At 37.4% G+C, this 27440-nt stretch overlaps 1 protein-coding gene across 1 annotated transcript; it reads left to right on the forward strand.

The window, feature by feature from the left end:
• Window positions 1-641: 641 nt before the first annotated feature.
• rap2ab (RAP2A, member of RAS oncogene family b) lies at window positions 642-16685 on the forward strand. Its single transcript, XM_084396538.1, has 2 exons — window positions 642-1409; window positions 15749-16685. Exons 1-2 carry the CDS (start codon window positions 1096-1098, stop codon window positions 15984-15986), a joined length of 552 nt encoding a protein of 183 aa, XP_084252664.1. The 5' UTR covers window positions 642-1095; the 3' UTR covers window positions 15987-16685.
• The last annotated feature ends 10755 nt before the right edge of the window (window positions 16686-27440 follow it).

A 27440-nucleotide genomic window follows, 5' to 3' on the forward strand; every position in this document is an offset into this window, starting at 1 on the left:
TGTCGCCACCTCGTACATTTATACGATTTTTAAACAATATAAACCACTTTTATGATGATTTACACCCAGTGAACTGCTGATGCTTTATACATCTGATGTAACTCGAGCCTTTCTAATGAAAGCTGTATTCCTTGACATGTGGAGATGGATCATTTATGAAGAGGTAAGAGCTGCACAATATTCCTCTGTATGGGCCTGTATTACATAAAGACTTCCTGAAATATGTATGAATGTCATTGTGTGTGTGTATATAAAGTGGCATTTTTAAAATATAGTGTTTAAAATGAACCTTTGTCGTTAGCGGAACATGTTGATGAACTACAGTAATCCTGCAGATGTAATGAATTGAAGTATTTAAATAGTTTGATGAACACTGCAGACTCGCGGCCTCCATCAGTACACACACACACTCACACACAATGGCCGCATCCCTGTTGCTTTCTATTTCAGGTGCTGATGCGGGCGACGCACTGTTGCCATAGGAACAGCATCATTTATTGACACGCCCCCTGCGCCGCCTCTCATTGGTCGCTCAACTGATCCTAGAACCAACCGCGCCGGAGTTAAAAGCGGAAGTCCCGCCCACCTCTCTCAACCATTGCCTTATTAAGAACAGTGGGCGTGGCTTGTCGAACTCCTCCGCGCCCATTGAACGCTCACAGCATCAATCCGCTATAAAACTCCTATCCTCGCTCCGAGACCGTGTGTTCTGGCTTCAGAAGGTCTCCACCCGAGAGTATGGCGGTTGAAGATGTTGTAAGATGCAGAACAGTGTGCATCTTCTATTCTGGGATGCATCAGGGAGGGGACGCGTGATGTGTTCAGCGCTTGTATGCACGCACAGAGGTTATTTCTTCTTCACGCATCTGTCGGGTTCTGGCTCTTCTACATGGTTACGGATGCCATGAAGCCCGCGCGTTGGCTCTTTGCGCGCTTCTGTTATTTGTCTCTGTGGTGAGTGTAACACAGCCAGCCATGGCTCCTGATCTGCTCGACTTCTGCGATATTCAATGCAAGTTTCCCATCGCTTCTGATCGGCTCGGACACTGTTAGCTGGTTCCTTTACGCGCGTCACTCGGTTCGGTTCTGTGCGCAATGCGCGAGTATAAGGTGGTGGTGCTCGGCAGTGGAGGGGTCGGGAAATCTGCGCTCACGGTCCAGTTCGTGACCGGGACCTTCATCGAGAAGTACGACCCGACCATCGAAGACTTCTACCGTAAGGAGATCGAGGTGGACTCGTCGCCGTCGGTGCTGGAGATCCTGGACACGGCCGGTACCGAGCAGTTCGCGTCCATGCGGGACCTGTACATCAAGAACGGCCAGGGCTTCATCCTGGTCTACAGCCTCGTCAACCAGCAGAGCTTCCAGGACATCAAGCCCATGAGAGACCAGATCATCCGGGTCAAGAGGTAAGAGACTAAACCACTGCATTGCATTGCAATCAATGATGGGAACAGCGTGGTATTCTTCGAGGGACCGTATTACCCATTGTTACAGTTGTTCGTACCATGTTTTGCCATGGTGCACATTAAAGTACCATGGTATTAGCTTGTCAGTTTAGAGGTAAGAGATGCGAGGCTCCTTCCTTAGACAAAATCACTGCATTGTATTGCAATAATCAATGATGGATATGAATACCATGGTATTACCACCTAATACCATAATTTTAACACTAGTTGAACTCCATGATGTGCATATCATAGTATCAATACTATCATTTCACCATGACACTGCCACAATATATTTTTATTTTTGTAAATTCGAGGTGCAATAAACCTACAGAAAATAATGGCATCTACCATGCAAATATTAAAGTAGCTTGTGATACTTTCATTTTACCATGGTATTACCACAGTACTTTTTATAAGCACCTTTTTTATGACTTAGATTAATATGATAATCATTCAATACCATTGTATACACACTGTATTGAAGAACCTCTTGGACAAAATCACTGCATTGTATTGCAGTAATCAATGATGGAAATACCATATTACCACACCATCATTTTAACTCTAGTTGCAGATCACAGTATTTATTTGAAGCACATTGAAAAAACTCACGATACCATAAAATTACCATATTTCCACAGTGTTTTTGTCATTGTTACAGACATGTAAGTTGGTCATACCATGTTTTACCATGGTACATATTAAAGTACCATGGTATTAGCTTGTAATACTATCATTTTACCATGACATTGCCACAATAGTTTTTTGTAAATTCAAGAAGAATAGCAATAAACAATAAATGTACCATGCAAATATTAATGTACTGTAGCTTGTGATAGCTACTTTCATTTTACCATGGTACTACCACAGTACTTTTTTATAATCACATTTTTTATGACATATTAATATGATAATCATTCAATACCATTGTATACACACTGTATTAAAGAACCATCATTTTTACTGTGTACTTCAGTACTTTGAGGTAAAAGCAGTAAACTCACCGAAAACTATGGTATTACCATGTTTTTGGACATGTACTATGGTAAATATTGAAGTGCCGTGGTATTAATAGCATGTGATACGGTCATTTTACCACGGTTCTGCCACAGTTCGTTCTTGTAAATGCAAGGTAAAAACAAAAAGGTAAAAGAAGACAGAAAACGACGGTATAAACACGTTTTTGGACATATACTATGGTAAATATTAAAAGTACCATGGTATTAGCATCTTATACAATCATTTTACCAGGGTACTGTCACAGTACTTTGTTTGTAAGTGTTATATAAATGTAGTAATCATTCTGTATCATGTTACACACTGTATTAAAGAACCCTAATTTTACCATGGTACTGATGAGTCTGTAAAGCCGGTAGTTTGTCTTCTCTGAGCGAGGTGAACTTTCCAAGGTTTTCCCAGTTAAGAAGATGGAAACACTGTGTGCGTGTGTGTGTGTGTGTGTGTGTGTGTGTGTGTGTGTGTGTGTGTGTGTGTGGAATAATATGACGCTGCCGTTAATAATAAGTCTAACGGGAGGCAGCGTCTGTTATAATCTTTCTGTAGTTTAACCTCAGGCCTAGAAACAGATGCTGTATTGTTTGTGTGTTTTTTTCCATATTGACTCTTAACAGAGGTTTGAACACACACTGCTTTCATAAACAGGACCTACAGAACAATTATAACCCGAGCGTTAGGTAAAAGCACAAAGAGACAAAAGATTCATCACTGAAGCCGCAAAACCTGAAAGGCCTGAATTATCCTGTCAGAACCTTGAGTGAGAAAAGCTTTTAAAAAGCTCTTATTTATGCGCTTTATGTCTTCTGGCATTTTCTGTCTATTCAGATGTGTGTGGTTGATCGTGACATATACAGTAACTGTTGCATTTGAATAGCAAAAGCACCCTTAAAAACTGCCTGATGGTGTCATTATGAACAATAGTGGAGAGGTTTAGTGGCGGTCAGTAACCGGACACTTTACCACAGTAATCAAGTCATGACATCAATGCACATTTCCCTGAAAATATCATTATAAAGAGGTTTTGGTTTTGTTTGTTTTTTTTGCATGCACGATTTTGTATGGAAGCTTGTTTCCGCCAGAGTGAAAAATAAAAAAGGTAATTGCGACTTTTTAATCTCACAATTCGGACTTTTTATCTCAGAATTACGTGATATAAAGTCGCAATTGCAGGTTATAAAGTCAGAATTGCATGATATAAAGTCGCAATTGTGTGTTATTAAGTCAAAATGGCGTGATATAAAGTCGCAATTGCGTGTTAAAAAGTCAGAATTACGAGATATAAACTGGCAATCGTGTTATAAAGTCAGAATTGCGTGATATAAAGTCAGACTTTGTGTCTGACTTTATAAGACACAATTGTGACTTTATTTCACGCAATTCTGACTTTATATCTCAGAATTACTTGATATAAAGTCGCAATTGCAGGTTATATAGTCAGAATTGCATGATATAAAGTCGCAATTGTGTGTTAAGTCAAAATTATCGCAATCGCAATTGCGAGAAATATACTTGAAATTCTGACTTTTTTTCTCAGAATTGCATGTTTATATCTCGCAATTCTGACTTTATAATACGCAATTGTGAGATATAAAGTCAGAATTGCATGATATAAAGTCACAATTGCGTGTTATAAAGTCAGAATTGTGAGATATAAACTATTCTGAGGTAAAAAAAAAAAAAAAATTGGAATTGGAATTGGAATTGGACCTTAGAATTGGACTTTTTATCTCACAATTCTGAGAAAAGATGTCAGAATTGCGAGATATAAACTCGCAATCATGTGTTATAAAGTCAGAATTGCGTGATATAAAGTCAGACTTTATGTGTCTGACTTTATAAGACACAATTGTGACTTTATTTCACGCAATTCTGACTTTATATCTCGCAATTGTGACTTTATTTCACGCAATTCTGACTTTATATCTCGCAATTCTGACTTTATAACACGCAATTCTGACTTTATTTCACGCAATTCTGACTTTATATCTCGCAATTCTGACTTTATATCTCGCAATTCTGACTTTATAAGACACAATTGTGACTTTATTTCACGCAATTCTGACTTTATATCTCGCAATTCTGACTTTATAAGACACAATTGTGACTTTATTTCACGCAATTCTGACTTTATATCTCGCAATTCTGACTTTATAACACGCAATTCTGACTTTATTTCACGCAATTCTGACTTTATATCTCGCAATTCTGACTTTATATCTCGCAATTCTGACTTTATAACACGCAATTCTGACTTTATATCTCGCAATTCTGACTTTATATCTCGCAATTCTGACTTTATAACACGCAATTGCGACTTTATTTCACGCAATTCTGACTTTATATCTCGCAATTCTGACTTTATAACACGCAATTGCGACTTTATTTCACGCAATTCTGACTTTATATCTCGCAATTGTGAGATAAAAAGTCACAATTATCTTTTAAAATGTTTTATTCTGTGGCGGAAACAAGCTTCCATAATTTTGCCATATTTGCATGCAGCAGCTTGACATCTTTGATGCAGAACTTCCTGAAAGTCTTTTGTAACTTGCGCTTGGACTGATTTGGTGCGGAATAGTTTATAAAAGGATGAATCATAGCCCATATTTAGTTATTTTTGTGCATGTTGGGGTTCAGCAATTGTAGCAACTGTGCATTTATCCGTCTTACTTGCTAAATAAACAAATAAATGCATTATTAAATAAATGAATTGTAGTGCTGAGCAATAGCAAGATATGACACTTGCACAGCTCTGTGAAATCACTTTAAGTAAAAATGCATTAGATAAATGCATAAATCGGGTCTGAGGGAAGGTTGAAGTTCATGGTGAGATTCCCGCCATTAAGCACATTATATATTTTTTGCAGCTTTATCTCTCGCATTATGAATTGAATTGGCACGGTTTTATGCCAGAACCTGCAGAAAGATATGTGAAGCTCTGGCACAGGTTGTTAATCTGCAGACACATGCTGAGACGGCTGATGATAACTACAGTAACGCTGGTGAGATTTGCACACTCACCACAATATAAATGAGATTGTGTGCCGGTGGAAGCCAAAGAAACATCACGACTGCATTAGCGCGCACTAACCCGAAGACTTGCTGGACTTTTGGCAGCGAGACCCTGGGAAGAGGAAATGTGGGCGGACCCGTCGCTCTTCTGCTTTCCGTCTAATGTGAAACACTCTTCAGTGAATTTAGATTAAAAAACGCATCCATGTATTCAATTAAGCTACAGCAGGTGTTTAAACACACGGCCCACACACAATCTGTGCGCTGCTTCACAGAATCTGCCATGCTAAATGTGTGCAATTCTGTGGAAGCATTTACATGTTGTAAAATGTGTTATGCTAATAGGTATCTAAAAGCATTATTGAATTAATGCGTAAATGTGTTAATGACATTCAGACTCCCTTCAGACAGAACTTATATAACATTTATTATATTAATTGTGTGTGCTTTGAAAGAAGTCTTCTGCTCACCAAGACACATTTTTTTTAAATAAAAAATACAGTAAAAATAGTAAAATATTATTACAATTTAAAATAACTGTTTCTATGTGAATATATAGTAAAGTGTAATTTATATCCCGTGATCAAAGCTGAATTTTCAGCATCATTACTCCAGTCTTCAGCGTCACATGATCCTTCAGAAATCATTCTAATATGCTGATTTGATGCTCCAGAAACATTATCAATGTTGAAAACTTCATATTTTTGGGGAAACTGTGATACATTTTTATTTTTCAAGATTATTTGATGAATAGAAAGTTCAAACGAACAACATTCATCCTTTTGTAACATTATAAATGTACTTTACCTGTGCATTGGTTTATGATTTCCTGTAGTCATTACAACTTCTGTTTATATCTGATTGCATTTAGGCGTTTTTAATGCAACAGCGCGTCTGATGCCAGCTTTGTAAAGTAAATGTTGTGATCGTGGATTGGATGAGGGTGTAACTGTGTCCCACGAGACTTTCCTTCTTGGAAGATGAGATTGTGTTCCTGAGGGAAACCTGCTGTTCGAGCCCATAGACATTGACATTTCACACTCATCTGAAATCAGTTTTGCGGGAGTGTTTTTGCTATTCTCCTAGCTCTGAAACACATGGAAAAGCGTGTCCTGGAGAGAGTGTGTAGGGAACGGGAAGGCCGCTGAAGATCATGATTGCTTTTTAACCTGCTCCAATTTACTGTCCGCTCCACTGCACCGCTGCGACCGCGAGCAAAGCTGCGGCGTATTAACATGAACTCATCTGTCTTCATTTGTGTTTCACTCTGACGAGAAGATTTCCTCTATTTCTCTACACCGAGGGTGATTATGTATGTTGTACGACTTTAAAATTGGTTTGGCTACTTTTCTACCTTTTACTTGCACTGTGACCTTTTACTTGATGTATAGCGCTTGTATTTTCACATCAGTTCAGGTACTTTATACTATTTAAATACGACCTATTATGCCCTTTATCAAAGTCTTGATGTTGTTTTTTGGCTCTACTAGAACAGGTTTTCCTGCTTGAATGTTGATTATTTTCCTCATATTCTCCATTGTTGCAGCTCCTCTCTTCCCAGTCTGTCAGGAACGCTCTGTTTACTTCCTGTCTCTATGAAGCCCCTCCTTCTGAAAAGCACACTGTGCTCTGATTGGTCGGTTGGATCAGTGTGTTGTGATTGGTCGAGTGCTTCGAGCGTGTTTGGGAAATGTCCCGCCTCTTACCATAACCGCCAGTTTAACACACTACTAACTAACTCAACCAGGCCCCGCCCCTTTATTCTGCGTATGAATTATTTAAATGAGGAAAATTGTGACGTGTTCGTTCCCGGAAGAAAACTCAAGACTACAATGGAGGCGTTTCAGGGACTTTGGAACTTTGCAGAGCTTTAACATGCTCAAACAAGAAGCGGATCTTCTTGCAGAAGTATAAATCTTTATTAACCAAAACTCAGAACCCTCAGAACTGAACTGACAAAGAACAGGCTTAAATAGAACAAACAAACCAATCAATGAACCAATCCACAGGTGAAACTGATAATCAATCAATGAATAACCAAGGTATCTAACTGAAACACAAACAGAATTAAACACATGTGAAACACATGAAACAGGAAACGGAACTAAACACACGTGAAACAGGAAACAGAACTAAACACATGAAACAGGAAACGGAACTAAACACACGTGAAACAGGAAACAGAACTAAACACATGAAACAAGAAACGGAACTAAACACACGTGAAACAGAACTAAACGTGAAACAGGAAACGGAACTAAACACACGTGAAACAGGAAACAGAACTAAACATGTGAAACAGGAAACAGAACTAAACATGTGAAACAGGAAACGGAACTAAACACACGTGAAACAGGAAACAGAACTAAACATGTGAAACAGGAAACGGAACTAAACATGTGAAACAGGAAACGGAACTAAACATGTGAAACAGGAAACGGAACTAAACACACGTGAAACAGGAAACAGAACTAAACATGTGAAACAGGAAACGGAACTAAACACACGTGAAACAGGAAACGGAACTAAACACACGTGAAACAGGAAACAGAACTAAACATGTGAAACAGGAAACAGAACTAAACATGTGAAACAGGAAACAGAACTAAACATGTGAAACAGGAAACGGAACTAAACATGTGAAACAGGAAACGGAACTAAACATGTGAAACAGGAAACGGAACTAAACACACGTGAAACAGGAAACGGAACTAAACACACGTGAAACAGGAAACAGAACTAAACACGTGAAACAGGAAACGGAACTAAACACACGTGAAACAGGAAACGGAACTAAACACACGTGAAACAGGAAACGGAACTAAACACACGTGAAACAGGAAACAGAACTAAACATGTGAAACAGGAAACGGAACTAAACATGTGAAACAGGAAACGGAACTAAACACACGTGAAACAGGAAACGGAACTAAACACATGAAACAGGAAACGGAACTAAACACATGTGAAACAGGAAACGGAACTAAACATGTGAAACAGGAAACGGAACTAAACACACGTGAAACACAGGAAACGGAACTAAACACACGTGAAACAGGAAACGGAACTAAACACACGTGAAACAGGAAACGGAACTAAACATGTGAAACAGGAAACGGAACTAAACATGTGAAACAGGAAACGGAACTAAACATGTGAAACAGGAAACGGAACTAAACACACGTGAAACAGGAAACAGAACTAAACATGTGAAACAGGAAACGGAACTAAACACACGTGAAACAGGAAACGGAACTAAACACACGTGAAACAGGAAACGGAACTAAACATGTGAAACAGGAAACGGAACTAAACACACGTGAAACAGGAAACAGAACTAAACATGTGAAACAGGAAACGGAACTAAACATGTGAAACAGGAAACGGAACTAAACACACGTGAAACAGGAAACGGAACTAAACACATGAAACAGGAAACGGAACTAAACACATGTGAAACAGGAAACGGAACTAAACATGTGAAACAGGAAACGGAACTAAACACACGTGAAACACAGGAAACGGAACTAAACACACGTGAAACAGGAAACGGAACTAAACATGTGAAACAGGAAACGGAACTAAACACACGTGAAACACAGGAAACGGAACTAAACACACGTGAAACAGGAAACGGAACTAAACACACGTGAAACAGGAAACGGAACTAAACACACGTGAAACAGGAAACGGAACTAAACACACGTGAAACAGAACTAAACATGTGAAACAGGAAACGGAACTAAACACACGTGAAACAGAACTAAACATGTGAAACAGGAAACGTAACTAAACACATGAAACAGGAAACGGAACTAAACACACGTGAAACAGGAAACGTAACTAAACACGTGACACAGGAAACGGAACTAAACACACGTGACACAGGAAACGGAACTAAACACACGTGAAACAGGAAACGGAACTAAACACGTGACACAGGAAACGGAACTAAACACGTGACACAGGAAACGGAACTAAACACACGTGAAACACAGGAAACGGAACTAAACACACGTGAAACAGGAAACGGAACTAAACACGTGACACAGGAAACGGAACTAAACACGTGACACAGGAAACGGAACTAAACACACGTGAAACACAGGAAACGGAACATCATGATTTAATCTTGGATGTTGTTTTATCCTTTTTTTATGTTCTATGCTCTTCTAGCGGTTTAGTTTCTGAACATTGTGTCTCGTTCAGTCAGTTTGGACTTTACTCAGCCTTTAATTTCTGACAGACATCTTTATTTTGGGATCTTTGGGAAAAGAAAAAAAAAACGTTCCCCTTTTTGTTTTCATTAACAACTAGGTTCCTTTGTTTCGCTCTGAATCAGCGTGTGGCCTGACCAGCATTTCTGGCCAAAAGCATCCCAGCATGCATTGCTTCCAGCAGGGTCTCTGGAGACATCACATCTGTTTTTGTGTTTCTAAGCGCCGGGGGTCGAACCGTTACTGGGCAACTGCGCCGGCGAGGACTTCAATGCGTTGGACAGAGCAATGCAGCCGTCACTTTCTGACAGACGGACAGTGAAATCAAGTGTTTTTAAATCCCTCAGTGCCTCATCACAATCATTACACACTCCAAACAGTTCCTCTCTATAAATTGCATTTGGCACTTTTTTTTTTTACTTGACTTGCTTAATTCCTATAGCGAATCAAGCTAAAACAACACTAATAAACTTTAGCCATTTCCATCATTAAAGTGCATGGTTAAATCTATTTGATGCATTGCATTATTTGATTGTAAATTACCCCAGTGTGGTTCAGTCTAATGCGTGTGCCGTGACGCGTGGTTTCAGGCAATAAGCAATGCATGCGCGCAGTAGCATGAAAGAATAATTAGCTACTGAGCCGCTGTCAGATGCTAAACTGGTAAATGCACCTTGTCATCTGCATGTGCAGCTCATGGATTCATCATAATCTCTGCGGTCAGTCTTTACGAGCCGACGCTCATGCTTCAATGATCCTCTAATAGATGTTTGGGTCACGAAAGGCTCGCGCTTCGTTAAACTCCAGGGTAATTACATTCACTTAACTAGTGCTTCTGTGTTTGTTATCTTGTCACTGTATTAAATAATTTTAATCAGTTTGACATTAAGATGATAATGCATGGCATGACATTGTGGAAAATGTCACCAAGCAGCATTAGGAAACTGAACAACAACAACAACAACAGTTTGCTTATAAAAAAATTAGAAAAAAAAAAAAAATATATATATATATATATAAATTATAAAATTAAAATGTTATATTTATTAGGCCTGTCAAATCGATTAATCATGATTAATCGCATCTATATATACAGACAAGCACACGCACACTCACACACATATATAAATATAATAATATATATACGCATAACGTATATACACAAACTTTTGTTAGATGCGATTAATCACGATTAATCGATTTGACACCACAAATATATATATATATATATATATATATATATATATATATATATATATATATATATATATATATATATATATCATTTTAAAAAATCATTAATTTAATTACATAGCTTTTATTCATTTGAATCAGTTTAAATTAATTTGATATGTATTTAATTTTAATATATATATTTTACTGTATATATATACATATATATATATAATATTATACTATATATATATATATAAATTTTATGGAATATTATATATCTCAAATTATTTTAATATTAGGAAATCATTTTAAATAAATAATTAAAATGAATTAAAATCACAATATTATGTATGTATATTATAATAATTGTGTGTGTGTGAGTATGTATATATATATATATATATATATATAGACAGATATTTAAAAACATAACAGTTACATATCATTTGTTTTTTAATAACTATGATAATTATAATTAAAATCATGCAGGAATCTTTCTTAGAGCGCTTATGAAACTAAACGCAGATCAAAGATGTGTGAGACATTAGATGTGTGAGTCGTGCTGCCGCTGAGACTGATGGGATATTTGTTTTGAGGAAAGTAGTTCATAAACTGGCTGAATATGTAGTATTTTTCTCTCCGACAGCTTTATTGCTATTCTTCATCAGCAGTGCATAAAATGTGCACAAACTGAATGTACAGCATTCAAAATAACAGTTCATTTCCATCATAATTCGTTCAATGACAAGCTTTCAACTTAAAAGTCTGGGTTTCCCACATGGTGAACACCATCACACACACGAGCTGAAGCAGCATATGTTCATGAATATGACACAATCTCTCGCAGACCTGCTCAAACATGCGTCGAACTCAGACTTCAGACTTCAGACGTCCCTTGTGTCAGTCAGGCTATAAATAGCGTTTCTCCTGCTCGCCACCAATAGATGACATTTCATCTGTGCCTCTTACCTCCCACTCACCGTTCACACTCTCGCTGCACAACGTCCCGCTAGTGTGTCGAGGAACATTAGCTGAGGCTGGTGAAATGCTAGATGTGATAACATGATGTGAGTGATGTGAATGATGCTCATTGCCATTGCAGAACGAGACGTGATTGTCTGGTGCTTCATAAATAATGCCGAACAGTGTCAATCAAACACCAGCGAGCTCCAGAAGCCCTGCTGTCACCACTGAACTCCTGCTCCTGTTAAACATCACTGTTGGCATTCACTACTGACAGAATCACAGTATTTACATAGTGCAATCAGAGTATTAACATACTGTGTATATATACACTACCATTCAAAAGTTTGGGGTCGGTTTAATGTTTTTGAAAGAACTCTCTTCTGCTCACCAAGGCTGCGTTTATTTGATAAAAGAAATACAGTAAAAATTTTGAAATATTTTTACAATTTCGATTAACTGCTTTCTATTTGAATACATTTTAAAGTGTAATTTATATCCTGTGATCAAAGCTGAGTTTTCAGCCTCATTACTCCAGTCTTCAGTGTCACATGATCCTTCACAAATCATTCTAATATGATGATTTGCTGCATTTCTGATTATTATCAATGTTGAAAACTGCTTCACACTGTAAAAAAAAAATCCATTACATTTACGGGAAAAAACTGGCAGCTGTGGTTACCAGAAATTTCCTGTAAAAAATACAGTAGCAACATTATAGGTTGTACAGACTTAACTTAAAATGTACAGTAATAAACCATATTTCATTATCTGATATAATGTTAATTTACCGACCTATTCAAGTATTAATATCTGTTTTGTACCATTATAATACACTGACAACCAACAATCACAGCAGTAATGAGAGTCACATGATTAATCAAAGCTCATCACAAGTAGTTCTTCCACAAGAAAGTTAACATTGGCAAATATAGAAACTGCACAGTGTCATTCACACAAACACTAAACACCATCATGGTAACACATATACAATAAACATTAATTTAACAACATTAAATGTAACATAAAACCATAATGTACATAACTTATTAGAAAAAAAAAACCCTAAGAAAACCATGACGAAACATTTATTTCAACAAAAATACATAAAATGTGAAGTGTCACGCTGGGAATTGTGGGAATGTCAATTTACGTTTTTTCACTGTAAATTATACAATGACTTGTTCGTTTTTACTTCCAAAAACTGTAAATTAAACGGTATGTTACAGTAAAATTACATTAAATGTACCATTAGATCTATCACAGTTATTTACCGTATATAGTAAGGAAACTTTCCGGTAACAAATTAACAGTTTTTCACTGTAGCATTTTTACAGTCTTTTACTGTTAAAATCACAATCATTTTTTACAGTGCATATTTTAATAGAAACTGAGATACATTACATTTTTTTCAGGATTCTTTGATGAATAGAAAGTTTATTTGAAATAGAATCTTTTACAACATTATAAATGTCTTGAATGTGATCAATTTAATACTGAGCCCAAATTTTTTGAGCGGCAGTACGGCCAATATTTCGTCTTCTGTCATATTAAACTATGTTATTCCCTTAACTGAGACGAGTTGATACATACCTCTCTCGTCTCAGTGCGTGCACTCAATCGCTCTGACGCGCGGCGACACTTTGATAGCACTTAGCTTAGCCCAGTTCATTCATTAGGATCCTAATAGAGATGAAGTTAGAAGCGACCAAACACCTCCACGTTATCCCTATTTAAATACTGTTACACGAGTAGTTACACGACCAAGTATGGTGGCGCTTTTCTAAGCGGGTAAAAAGGATAACTATAATGTATGGCGGAATAGCACTCGGGACTCGGGAGCACTTCGACTCGGCGCAGTAATATCATCACTCCTGAAAAATCCTCTCCCTCTCACTTCTGTCATTAGAACCAACGTGACTTTTTACTGCGCCGAGTCGAAGTGCTCCCGTATTTTGTGTCACCATACTTGGTCGTGTAACTACTCGTGTAACTGTATTTAAATAGGGATAACGTGGAGGTGTTTGGTCGCTTCTAACTTCATCTCTGTTTGGATCCTAAGCTAAGTGCTAGCCTATCAAAGTGTCGCCGCGCGTCAGAGCGATTGAGTGCACGCACTGAGACGAGAGAGGTATGCATCAACTCGTCTTAGTTAAGGGAATAACATAGTTTAATATGAAAAAACGGTGAAGTATCCCTTTAAGCTTTGTATCAGTAGAAACCCGGCAGTATTTTGGAGTGACCGTGCTTCCCTCCCTCATGTCCCCCTGAGACGAGAGATTTCTGTATTGTGTGTCTGGAAAAAAAACTCTGATGACGCAAAAATGGTCATTTAGCTCATCAGAGGCTCTTCTATCCAGAGGCGAGAGACTCCAGCCAGTAGGAGGAGCTCGTCCCGCATGTCTTCAACCCGCCCATAGGGGGATCTCACGATAAAACGCCGTCGTTTCAGGTTCGAGTCGACTAGTAGCCTAGCTGTGTCATTTCTCCCGATACTGCCCTCTGTAACCGGTAGGCGTGGCTTGGGAGTGGCCTCGTAGGGCTGCGAAGCAAGTGCATTCTGGGAGTTGTAGTCTTTCATCTCAGTCTAGAAGGCACCAACTTCTAAAATAATTTCACATTTCTACTACATAAATGACCCAATTTAAACACACATTCATCTTTCCAGCGGTGAAATATCCCTTTAATACTTGATAAATATACTCGGTCTGAAGATCCTGATCCTGATTGCTGGAAAAGAGCAGTGGTGTTCTGAGATCTTCAACTCTTCATCACTCTCTACCATCACTATGATCTTCCTTTATTTAGAGCTGATATGAAACGCACACTCCTCCGCTCTTCTGTGTTAAACACTGGGAGTGTGTTTCATGACTCAACAGCCCTGGACACACACTTCTCTAAAGACACTCGCTTTTCAGCTGCAGGATCTGACAGATCAATAGCTCTGACTCAGAGTCTGTGGAGGGAATGATTCAGAGTCAGTCCAGGATCAGCGACACACGCACACATTCTTGTACATCTATCTTTATGAGGACATTCATTGACACAGTGCAATCTCTAGCCGCTTACCCTAACCTTACCCATCACAACTAAGTGCCTAACCCGAACCCTTACTCTAAACCGACCCTTAACCTCATTATAACCTTATCCCTAAAACCAAGTCTTGACCCTCAAACAGGCCTTTAAAGGCTCTCAGAAAGTGAGGACCGGCCAACATGTCCTCACTTTACTCTCTTTGTCCTCACTCCAATGGTTTAAAACTCAAACTGGTCCTCACAAAGATAGTTGTACAAGTACACACACACACACACACACACACACTTTGAGGGTCAAGACACAGCTAGTGTACCATTGCGAAGAAGACAAATACATTTGCATCATCTTTAATGATTTTGACCTCAGGTATCGGATGGTGGTTCAATAACTGGAGTGAAGTGCTCTCGTATTAACTCCCATCAATCTTGGTAAAGAAAACATATTGAACAGTTTCACCTGGAGCAAATTATTCATTAGATATTGGTGCATTTTACCAATGATGATTATTGTGGTTGAATAAAACATTTTTGTTTGAATTTTTTGGAAAGTGTTATGTATTGGTTTAGGGACAATTGCATGCACGCTGTACAGGTTGAGAAGATTTGTTTGGTCATTGTATTTCTAGTTCAATTATTATGAGTAGTTCAATGTTATGGAGAATGAATTAGATGTTGCGACTCGTTTCCAACACTGTTCTGTTTTGTCAACTGTTGACTCAACCAATGACATGAGTTTGGGGGCGGGACTATCCGTTTGCCTGACCAATGGCAGACAAGAGCCAAAGGTGCAGTAGGGCTATCAGGGAAACCTGTTTGGAAACTGTTATTGCTGAAATTCCACATCTTTCACTCATTATCGTGTCATGTGCATTCACAGGTATGAGCGTGTGCCCGTGATTCTCGTGGGAAACAAGGTGGACCTGGACAACGAGCGCGAGGTTTCGTCGAGCGAGGGTCAAGCTCTGGCTGAGGAATGGGGCTGTCCGTTCATGGAGACATCAGCCAAGAGCAAAACCATGGTGGACGAACTGTTCTCAGAGATCGTGAGGCAGATGGACTACGCCTCTCAGCCGGATAAAGAAGACCCGTGCTGTTCCTCCTGCAATATACAATAACCCTCGCAATCAGGATCCACATGGAGATCATCGCAAAACTGGTGCATCCGTTCTCATGCACACGTCAAGGCCGTCTACACACTGGAGAACGCTCCCGATCTGTTGATTTACATGGGAACGCTGCGATGCAAAGATGCAAAAGTTGCAGCGTGCAAACAAAAGTTGAGAGAATGCATCTTTAAGCAATGCTGCAAATACATTGATTTCAACAGGAATGGTGCATTGCATTGACGTAGATGAAAAAAACGTAAAGTATTGTTGGGGTGTTCGAACTAAAGTTTAGATACATTTAACATTTAGGCAAAGATTCAGATCTTTTGATTTCAATGGGAATGGTGCATTGCAAAAAATAAATAAAAAATACGCAAGGGTTTGCGAAACCTGTGCAAAAAAAAAAGTAGAGAATTGTAACTTTTGGGAAATGCTGCAAATCCATTGATTTTAATTGGAATGATGCTTTGCAAAGACGTAGATAAAATACACATAAGGGTTTGCGAAAGCTGTGCAAACCAACCTTGAGTAATTCTATTAGACAAAGCTTCAGATATATTGATTTCAATGGGAATGGTGCATTGCACAAAAAAACACGCAAGGGTTTGCAAAAGCTGTGCAAAGAAATGTCGAGAATTTTAGCTGCATATCTATTGATTTGAATTGGAATGATGCTTTTCCGTGACAAAACGCAAGGGTTTACGAAAAACGTGCAAAAAATATATATAGAGAAATGTAACTTTTAGGCAATGCTTCATCAGATCTGTTGATTTTAATGCAGCTGTGCAAAGACGTAGATGAAAAATGCAAACCTTGTTTGCGACAATTCTGCAAATAAAAGTTGAGAAAACAGACTTTTCCGCATCTGTCGAGCTCTTGGCATCTCGAGTGAGTTTGCATTTTCCCCGCGTGTGAACCCATGTTTCCTGCAAACGCAGCTTTCTTCAGTGTGTAAACGCCTTAAAGGGATGGTTCGGGGTAAAATCAACCTAGGGTCCTTTGCACCATGACCTCGAGCCAAACCCCCCCCCAGAAGCCTTTTTTCCCCTTGGTCGAACATTATTAAAGTTAGAGCTTATTTAGAGATATCAGCCGGATGGTTTAGTGCAAGCGCTAACGGATCCAATGATGTATCTGGTAAATTACCCCACTAATAATGCCCAGAATGGTACCAAACTTCTACAGTCGTACAAATAGGTTCTGTACTCATAAAACGAGGCATTGGAAAGTTTGTAAGTACATCAGGAGTTTATTTAAATAACACTTGCCTGGCGGCTAATGCTACCGCTAACCCGGACATCGACGTCACTTCAGTGGTTTGGGAAAAGCTCGTAAAAGTCCTGGCAGAAAGCGATGCATAAGGATGTAGTGTAACGACAAATTATAATTTTTTTCCGAAGTGTTGACAACTTAAGGTGATGATACACAGGGCAACTTTTTGAGCAATGTTGCTGGGCAATGTTGCCATCAACGGGCAACCAGATGAGACACAGGGCCCATGACCGATCTAAATTATCCAGATATAAATGTATTGCCCATTTTCAATGGGAAAGTGCCCAAGCAACAATCGCTCTGCAAGATTGCCCAGCAACATTGCTCAAAAAGTTGCCCTGTGTATCATCACCTTTAGTGTTAACTAATAATTGTTATAAGCTGGTACTACCAACACAATATTAGTGCATTCCTGGAGCTGGCCGTCGTTACACTACATGCTTATGCATCGCTTTCTGCCAGGACTTTTACGTGCTTATCTCAACTCAGAGAAGTGACGTCGACATCTGGGTTAGCGGTAGCAAGTGTTATTTAAATAAACTCCTGATGTACGTACAAACTTTCCAATGCCTCGTTTTATGAGTACAGAACCTATTTGTACGACTGTAGAAGTCTGGCACCATTCTGGGCATTATTAGTGGGGTAATTTACCAAATACATCTTTGGATCCATTAGCGCCTGCACTAAGCCATCCGGCTGATATCTATAAATAAGCTCTAACTTTAATAAAGTTCGACCGAGGGGGAAAAGGCTTCTGGGGGGGGGGGGGTTGGCTCGAGGTCATGGTGCAAAGGACCCTAGGTTGATTTTACTCCAAACCATCCCTTTAATTATGATAAATGAATTGACAAGAAACAAAAAACAAAAGGTCAAAGGGGTTATAAAAATGCACCATACTTGAGTCTTTCTTTTCTCCGCATGTTTTCAACACGTTTATTCAGAGTTTGACGCTGTTCGTACGTACGAGACTCATTTCGTTTGCACATATAGAACCCGATGTCTTAAACTGCCATTACTTTAATAAAGAGCCAGAATGAGCTAGTTTTTGTTCTTCCAAACGGCCCACTGTCGTCGGGCGAACGGGACGTTTCCTCCGAGGGACTGTCAGACGTCCGGGTTTGAGATATTGAGATGTCGATGCGGGATCGACGTGTGTGAGGGACATTTTCTTTGAGGAAGCCAAATAGGATCCTGAGAAGCACTTTTCTTTTGTACCGTCGTGTTCATTTTGATTTACGAAACTGCTGGGAATATTCAGCTGGTTATGTTGTGGTTTTTCAGTTAGCACCTCGATATAGAATGTTTGCTAATTCTGAATTATGTATTTTGTAATAATGTAGTAAAACAATCATGGGACTTGCTTTAGATTAGAGACTGTAAAGCTTTGAATCGGGCAGGAACAGTATTTCGTGAAACGCAATCGGCACTTTCCATGAAAAGGGTCCCGTTACTTTTTTTAAGCAATAAAGACAAACAACTAGTAGATATGTTAGATAAACAGTTATGTAACTTACAAATCAATTCCTTTAAAATGGTGATTTTGGCCTGTTGCACCTCATAGGTCTTCACTATTCAGCAATTTTAAATTCAATTCAATTAATTTGAAATGTATTCTAGTTATTAAATCAATTTAATTTAAATTAATTAAATAAAACAGCTCATATACTGTAATATTGAGGTGGACGGACACGATTTCAAGCTCTGTTTTGAACCCTATTTGTGGAAAGTACCCATTAATCTTGAAGCCTGTACTAGATGTGATTGTTAATTTAATGATATTGTGGAACGGGAATAATCATAATGCAGTCAAACTCATGAATGTTGTACAGAAACACGAGGAGGAAAACAATTATAGTGGCTAACTTCATCAGTTCCTCGATTCATCTGCTTTGAGCAAGTATGACAGGAATAATAATAATAATGATAATAATAATAGAAAAATCATTTTATCATACCTTTCTCAGGAGAGTTACAGGCTACCAAATCTGTTATTAAAGTTTATGAGGATATGTTTTTTTTTTTTTTTAATCATTAGAGTATAAGATAATAATGTTTTCTTAATCTATATTGTCGTTTGGTCTTTTTTTTTTGGTATTACAGAGCAATTCTTATTCAGACCATCACGTCTGTGATCCGTAAGATCATCCAGAAATGTAAAAATGTGTAAAAAAAAAAAAAATGTATTGAAAACAATTCAAGATGAAGTGTGTAGTTTATAAAAAAGATGCCAAACTTAGAGTATGTTGATTTAGCGGTCATATGCATGGCTAAAACATCATTTTTTGTGAATATTACTGCAGATGAGACTAAAAAAGCGGAATAGATGCACACAAAAAACACACACACACACACTCACTCAACGGCCCTGGACGATCTATGGGTATGAATCTGCCTTGCCATGTGAACTAAGGGTTTGCCTTTTTAACTTTCATCATTGATCTTATATTTTTTTAAGTGAACATTTACCCTCTCCCATGGTAAATGGATTGTGAATACGGTTTCATTCAACACGACAATAAAAACATCTTATTCACAGATGTGGACGCAGGTTTGAGTTTGTCTGCAAGAGCCAGTCGGCGTTTTCATGCTCATTATCTGAGAAAGCCTGTGATTTGAGCTAAAGATGCACAATATGAGTCTATATTGTTGTCAGATTTTATTCCTGAGTTTAATGACCACGTTCACAGTCGTTCAGCTCCGTCTACTTGAATGGGAAAATCAATTAAATAAGATTTTCCCAGAAGATGGAGCTGAACGACTGTGAACAACTGGTCAGTAAAGCTTCAGTAACCCAATCTAACCTTTAATGAATCACACTGAGGTGTCTGTCAACCAATCAGAATTAAGAATCAAATATCTGTGTTATTTTAGTATTATTTATATACTATTATTAATATTTGGAATTGGCTTTTATTTTAATATTTTCAGATTTCATTTAAATTTTGATTTGTGTTTTAGTTATTTTTTATGTGCTTTTAAAAAATATATTTCTAATAAGCTTCAGTTTATTTTTATGTCAGTTTTAGTCATTTTAGTACTTCAACTTTAGCTTATTTTATTTCAGTTAGTTGCCAAATCAACATGTTTAATTAATTAATTAATCAATACTTTTATATAATATATAATTAAAAATGTATATACGATATATAAATATGTATATAAAAAATAATATAACAATTCTTATATATATAATTTTAATAATATATAATTAAAACATGTAATATATGTTTAATAATTATTTTATATTTTATTATTTTGTATTGTCTATATATATAGACAATGTAAAATAATACAAAATAATTATATATATATATATATAATTATTATATGTATAAATTCTTAATAAAATATAATTAATGTAATTATGTAATATATAAATGCATAAAAAAATTACATATAAGCCATGAGATATATACACACACACACACACACACACACACAATATAAAATTATAATAATATAAAATAATTATTATATATATTTTTTAATAATATATAATTTATACTTTTATGTAATATATATTTAATAATTATTTTATATTTTATTATTATTATTTTATATTGTAATGACCAAAATGATATGTTTTAATTAACAATAGCAATTCTGTGTGTTATAAATATAGATATACTTCACATATTTTTTCACTCAGTCATATTAGAGTGAAGATGATGAATTTCTTGACTTTAATGTTGCATTAGCAGTGTTCGGAGTGAATGCGCTGTTATCTTGTGGAGTGAGTGAGACGTTTGACAGGAGATTTCACACACCACCCACTCCAGCAGCTTTCATCCTCCTCTGAGATCCTGCAGTGATGGAGAAGTGTGTGTGAGAGAAACAGGTCTATAGAGGACTAGATTCGCCTCAGGCCACATCACTGGTGTCATGGCAACAGGACAATAACATAACATCACGACGGTATCTCTGTTTATGTTAAAGTGGGTTTTGTATGTGGTGTGCAGAGGCTTTGCATTCTCTCAAGCCCTCTTTAGTGTCTCAGTGTTTTCTCCCACACAGCAATGACATTTAAAGGGCTGGTATAATGCCCTTTTCACAAGATGTAAAATAAGTCTCTGATGTCCCCAGAGTGTGTGTGTGAAGTTTTAGCTCAAAATACCACACAGATATTTTTATATAGCATGTTAAAATTGTCATTTTTTGAGGGTGAGCAAAAATGCACCGTTCTGTGTCTGTTCCTTTAAATGCAAATGAGCTGCTGCTCCCGGCACAGGGGGCGGAGCTTCAACAGCTGCACTCACACACACATGCACTGAAAATTTCTAAAACTTTTAGCCTTTTATGTTCAAACCGGATTCAGACAATGATGGAGAGACTCAAGAAGAAGTGACAACATGTAGAAGCAACAGGACATTTCTGAATGGTTAGTTGATGAATTTATGAAGCTGATGTGTAGTTATCTTCTAGTCATTGATTAGCATATTCTGTCTTGATAATCTATAAAGCATGTTCAGGGGGCGGGATTTATGTAAATTCTAGGGTTGGTGATGTCACTAACCCGGGAGGAATGTCATGTAGTCTCTACCAGCCGTTTGTTGTAGTCCTTAAAAAGCGATTTCTTTAAAAGCAAATATCTCCCTTTGCATTGAACTTTGAGAGTTGTAACTTTGCAGATGTCGTTTATGCTCAAACAGCAACATTACACACTAACTTAAGTTAGAAAATCATAATCAACCACCCCTTTAAATGGAGTCTCATGGGTTTCAGAAGAATCAAACTGCTCACACTTGACAGAGATGCGAGTCAGAGACTGCCTGCCTGGCAATATAAACTCTTTGTTCTGGTCATAAAAAAGCTCTTTAATGTGTTGTGAAAAAATGTAAATAGAGACCCATCCCCCACAGACTCGTCATTCGCAAAGCAATCTGCCGTTTTCTTCAGTTCAGAATCTCAAGATAAAGTTTATTTTCATAGAAGACTGATGAGTGACTTTCAGTTGTCTGCGCTAAGAAATGCGATACAAATCAAGTTGAATTAAAAGAAATTCATACTTGAAAAATGCATATCTGTGTTCGAAATCGCCCCCTATTCCCTCATGCACTATCCCCTCATTACTCCACTAATATAGTGCACTTGAAGGACTGAATGAAAACGCTGCCGCTTTTGCATAGTTTGTGCTTGCTGTTGCATTAGTTACCTTTTATGGAAAGTAATGTTTTACTTTTTCTCACCTGGGCTGGGCTATTTTTACTCAATGTAAAGGCCATTTCACTAAATGAAATGCAAATTCACGGCTGTATAGAGTAAAGATAAATAAATGGGGAAACAAAGTGGCATGCGTTACTTATTTCAAAAAGTAACTCAGATATTTTGTTGTACATTTAATAGTAAGGCATCACTTTATTCGTCAGATAACTCTAGTACTGTATCTGATTACATAACTCAAGTTACTTGTGATGTGCTATTATAAAAACATGGCACTCAAGTTACAAGTTTAGCTTTTAAAAACGCATCTCTAGATCTTGCAGGTTTTTTCCCCCTGCGTCTCGACAATTCTGTTTTTAAATGACTGTGACACTGCACTGTAAGGGTTGTTTTCCTGCAGGGGTTCAGGCTGCAAGACTGCCGAATGACTAAAGAAACGTTGTCAGCAAGAAAACTGTACATTTCTTGTCTATTACCACCCACTGCTACTTATACCAACGACGGAAATAAGCGCAGTTACAATAGCTTGATGTGTGGGAGAGCATTGCTATAGAGAGTGACAATATTGTATTGCAATAGGTCAATACCAAATCAAAACTAGTTAGCACATTATTTGTAATTGAAAAGGTTTAATGACAAAATATGGTTATGGTTACACTTAAAATAGTTACAAAATAGATGTATGAGATGATGATAACTTATACCATTAATTCTACCCAGCATATATGTAAATTGTTACCTGAGAGAGAGAGAGAGTTAGTATAGAGAGAGAGAGAGAGAGTTAGTAGAGAGAGAGAGAGAGAGATAGAGAGAGAGAGAGAGAGAGTTAGTAGAGAGAGAGAGAGAGATAGAGAGAGAGAGTTAGTAGAGAGAGAGAGAGATAGTAGAGAGAGATAGTAGAGAGAGAGAGAGAGAGAGAGAGAGAGAGACGAAGAAAAGAGGAGATAAATAGAGAGACCCAAGAAAGGGACCCAGACAATCAGAGAGGCAGAGCAACAGTTACAATCTTCTTTTAGGCTACATTTACACGTGGCCGGTCATTTTCATAAACGGACATTTCACCCTCTCCGTTTTCAGAAAAGTGTTTGTTTACACAAACCCGTGTGTATGCCGTCAAGAGCATGCCAAACCTGTAGGTGGCAGTGTAACGAGAAGCTCAAGCCCATGTTAGCCAATCAGAATCCCGAAAATATAGGTCGCCGTGCAAGTTCTGTGGCGTTTCGTGCGTTTCTGCGTTCCGTGCAGAGTTTCCCAAAATCTCCACTCTGGCCGGAGTTTTTAGAAAGAATCGTTTTCAGAGGCGAATTCTCCGTTTGCGTGTAAACGAGGGGCACAACCAAAGGGAAATGTCTCCGTTTTTCTAAACAACCATGTACGTGTAAACGGGGCCTTATCCTTTCCCTGACCATGTGACTTTAACCCAAATGTGAGACGTTCAAACTGACCAATCAGATAATGACAACTTCCCCCATTGTACTAAAGGTGTGACAATTCATCGACCCCCGAAGTACACACATCTTGCCCTACAGGCCTTGATCGCTATCAGCCCCTCGACTCCTAATGGCCATTGGGGAAAGAGGCGGTGGAAAACGGTAAAGCAAATGTCTTTGTTCATTTCAAATATCTTGGATTATTTTCAGTCCTACACCGTGTTATTCTGAGGCTTGCAGATTATATGAATTTCATAATGTCTTATTTGGTTTAGGGTTTATTTTTATACTTATTTAAAAACACATAAAAAATTCATAATAACAATGTCTTGAGTGAATGAATATGACAAGTAGAGTTTATGTTCACAGATACGAATGATTTTTTAAATATATTTTTGGCTATATTACTTTTTACTTGATGGTTAAACCACTTGACATTTTGTTGGCCTATATGTTTTTCAAAAACATGACAGCAACAACTACAGATGTTTTACACTAGATTTGCAAGTAAACACAGCTGAACTCAAGTGATTATTTGAGAAGCTCTTCAGAAGTTTCCAAAACAAGTGGCGTTAGATTCAGAATTATGTGGGTTTTTTTTTTTTTTTTCAGAAACAAGCAGCTGGTCACATCTGGAAACACCTTCCCATGATTCATCATTTCAGCCCTAGTGAATTCTCTTTAAAAGACGTTATTTGCACTAACGAGGGCGAAAATATCCCGCTGATTCTGCTGAGGGAAGATATGCATCACTTTCTAAAGCTTCATTAGAGGCTGAGTGTTGTTGGGACGTTGTCAAGCTAATTATGGCCATTACCTCAGAAAACACGCTGGAGGAGTTTAAAGTTTCCATCGGTGTATTTTAAAGCCCTGTAACTGCTACTATGAAAAGAACATTGTTCATGCAAACATCACAAATGAGGTGTTACTTTTTATGTGAACAAATACAAAAAAATACCCAGATTTTAACCGTTTCCGAAGACAATGTGAATGGTTTGTGCAATGCAGAAAATCACAGTGAAGGGCCATAAAAATAAAAATAAAGATAAAAAATTGCATCTCAATTGTTCATGACAGCAAATGGAGACGCTTCTTGCATCTCAGATCATGTTTCTCCTGAGGAAAATACCTCATTATGAGGAATTTAACCTGCTAAGTGTCACCCCCCTTTTTTTGAGTAGACATGAAAATGCACATTTCGAACTTAAATGGATGTAATTATAGAATGCTTTGGAGTATAGACGTACAATTGGTCTTGTTTTAAAAAAGACATTTGGCAGATTTTTGTAGAAGTGAAATAAATTAAGAAAATGAAACAGAAAAAAAGTTATAGAAGTTTGAGTTTATGTGTGTATGAATGTAAAAAATGTAATTATTCATATTTTATATAAAATATATATTTTTAAAACCTGGCCGACTCTAAAACTGCAAAAAAATCAAAGTAAAAAATCTGAACAAGTTGTGTTTCAAAATTTAGGTTGATATCTCAAAAAATGAGCTTTCAGTGGGATTTAGTTTGGGCGCAGTACCGAACGCTTCCACTAGGTGACAACCGGACTCCATTACTGCCCATATAAGGGCGCCTCCATTTCCATATGTGGTTTGAGTGATCTGAACCATTATTTCCACAATTTTCATACAATTTATGAAGTAGACATTCTATTCAGAAGTAATATGGGAAGTTTGGCAGATTTTGATATGAATTCAACCTCTAAGAAACATAAAAATAACACGTATGTGCGTTATAGCTCGCTGCCACATCACAAATGGTGAATCTATTATTTTTTTCTTTATATTTAAAACATTTTCAGACCCCTTTTTCTAAAATAATTGAATGGATGCTATCTTTTGACCTCTTGGCATGAAAACAAACTGAGGTTTCTACCATTCTTTCATGATTTTTCATGTTCATTGCTATTTCAAAATAAAGGTCTGAACACGCCTTAGGAATATGAAGATATTCTTGTTGCAAATTGATAAATTACGGCTCCTCTGTAATTTATTTTTGAAAATCGGTCACCAAATATGAAAACTAGAGATTATAAGCTTTCAAATGATATATAGTTTGTCAAGATTAGATTAGGTTTAGTATAGGATATTACTGTTTTAAATATGTAATGGCTTTGGCCCCACCGGTGGGCCAGTGACACTATATCAGAGGCAAAGTTCAATATGTCAAACTGATAATTCAATCATGTCTGTGAAAGAGTATAAACAGCAAATCCTCATGAATATGTTGAGATTTAGTATTTGGGGAAAGCTGATCTAGGATCATAATTTGGGAAAGCCGTCTGATGGTGTGTGAGATGAAGAAAGCTGTGAAGTCAAGGCTTTCAAAGGCTCTCCATGCTGAGAGTCACACTGTCGGGAAGCTCTTGGATGAGAGCTCTCAATCGTCCTCCTGGAGAGATTATCTCCAGTTCTGCTCAAACACACCTGTCTGTGATTTTTAAGTGAACTCAAAGACATTGGTGAACTGGTTCGGCTGTGTTTGAAAGGAAAGGGAGTTCTTTGGAAAAGAGCAAATATGGATTAAGATGAGTAGGTCTCCTGCTGGAAGATATAAAGTGCGACAGTTGGGATCCAGAAGTAAAAACTTTATACGTTTTCTCCATAAGGAAATTGATTTTGAACAATAAACCTTTAAAGATAGACGTACTGTGAGCTATGAGGTTGCTATCGATGGTATTTGCTTTTGTTGAATCTGTCAGCCCGCATTATTTTAACTTATTTTAATCATGTTTAACAGCGGAATCCCTGGTGAAAAACTACATTACCCATAATGCTGTACTTCCATGAAGCGCTGCAAATGATGTAATCGAGTCGATCTCTCTAAGCTCTCAAAATACTTAAATGTTTGTAAATGTGCATATTTTGCAATAAACTTAAAATATATTGTTTACATATAATCAACATTTGTAAATGAGTAGTTTTATATATCTCCACCGTTTTAATTACATTATGCTATTCGCAATGCTTCATGGGATTGTAGTTTTTTCCATCACTAAAGCCGTTAAGTACAGAGTCTTGTCTTTTTGTCCGATTTTCAAAAACTTTTTTTATTTCAATTCAAAGTTTGTAGTGTTGTGATTCACCTCATAGCTGATTGGCTTCATGACTTAACTCTTTAATGAAGACTATTTTACAATCCCCAAGGGAAAAATTATGAAAACAAAAAAAAAACTTCTGAAACCAGCGCCAAAATTTTTGCACTAATGCACTCTATTGTAACTACATGAAAAGTAGTTGTGTATTCTTACCAAATAAATCCTGCATAGACAGTTCAGGGTGAAATAAACTTTCTGGTGCAGTAATGGTATACTCAGGTCATTGGCTCAAAAATGCCCTTCCTTGTTGAGAGTAGAACACCTGCAAAATTATTGGTTGGTATAAAGTTGCAGATATGAGCTCATTACCATATGACTGCCCACATTTATATATCAACATCTATTTATAACATTTAAACTGTGCCAGTAAACAGAGGTTAGTCAATCATAACAGGTTATTTATTTCTTTTAAAGGTGCAACAACCTGTTTAAGGACCAGAAAGAGGATGTCTTGGATGGTTGCCAGGGTGTTGCTATGTGATCGCTAGATGTTC

This window comes from Rutilus rutilus (genome assembly GCF_951802725.1).
Source record: "Rutilus rutilus genome assembly, chromosome: 2".
Lineage (NCBI taxonomy): Eukaryota > Metazoa > Chordata > Actinopteri > Cypriniformes > Leuciscidae > Rutilus > Rutilus rutilus.

Excerpts from the sequence above, each read along its gene's own strand:
- rap2ab (XM_084396538.1), top strand. The coding sequence starts at position 1,096 with ATGCGCGAGTATAAGGTGGTGGTGCTCGGCAGTGGAGGGGTCGGGAAA. Across the intron at positions 1,410-15,748 it reads CAGATCATCCGGGTCAAGAG|GTATGAGCGTGTGCCCGTGA; the intron begins GTAAGAGACTAA and ends GTGCATTCACAG.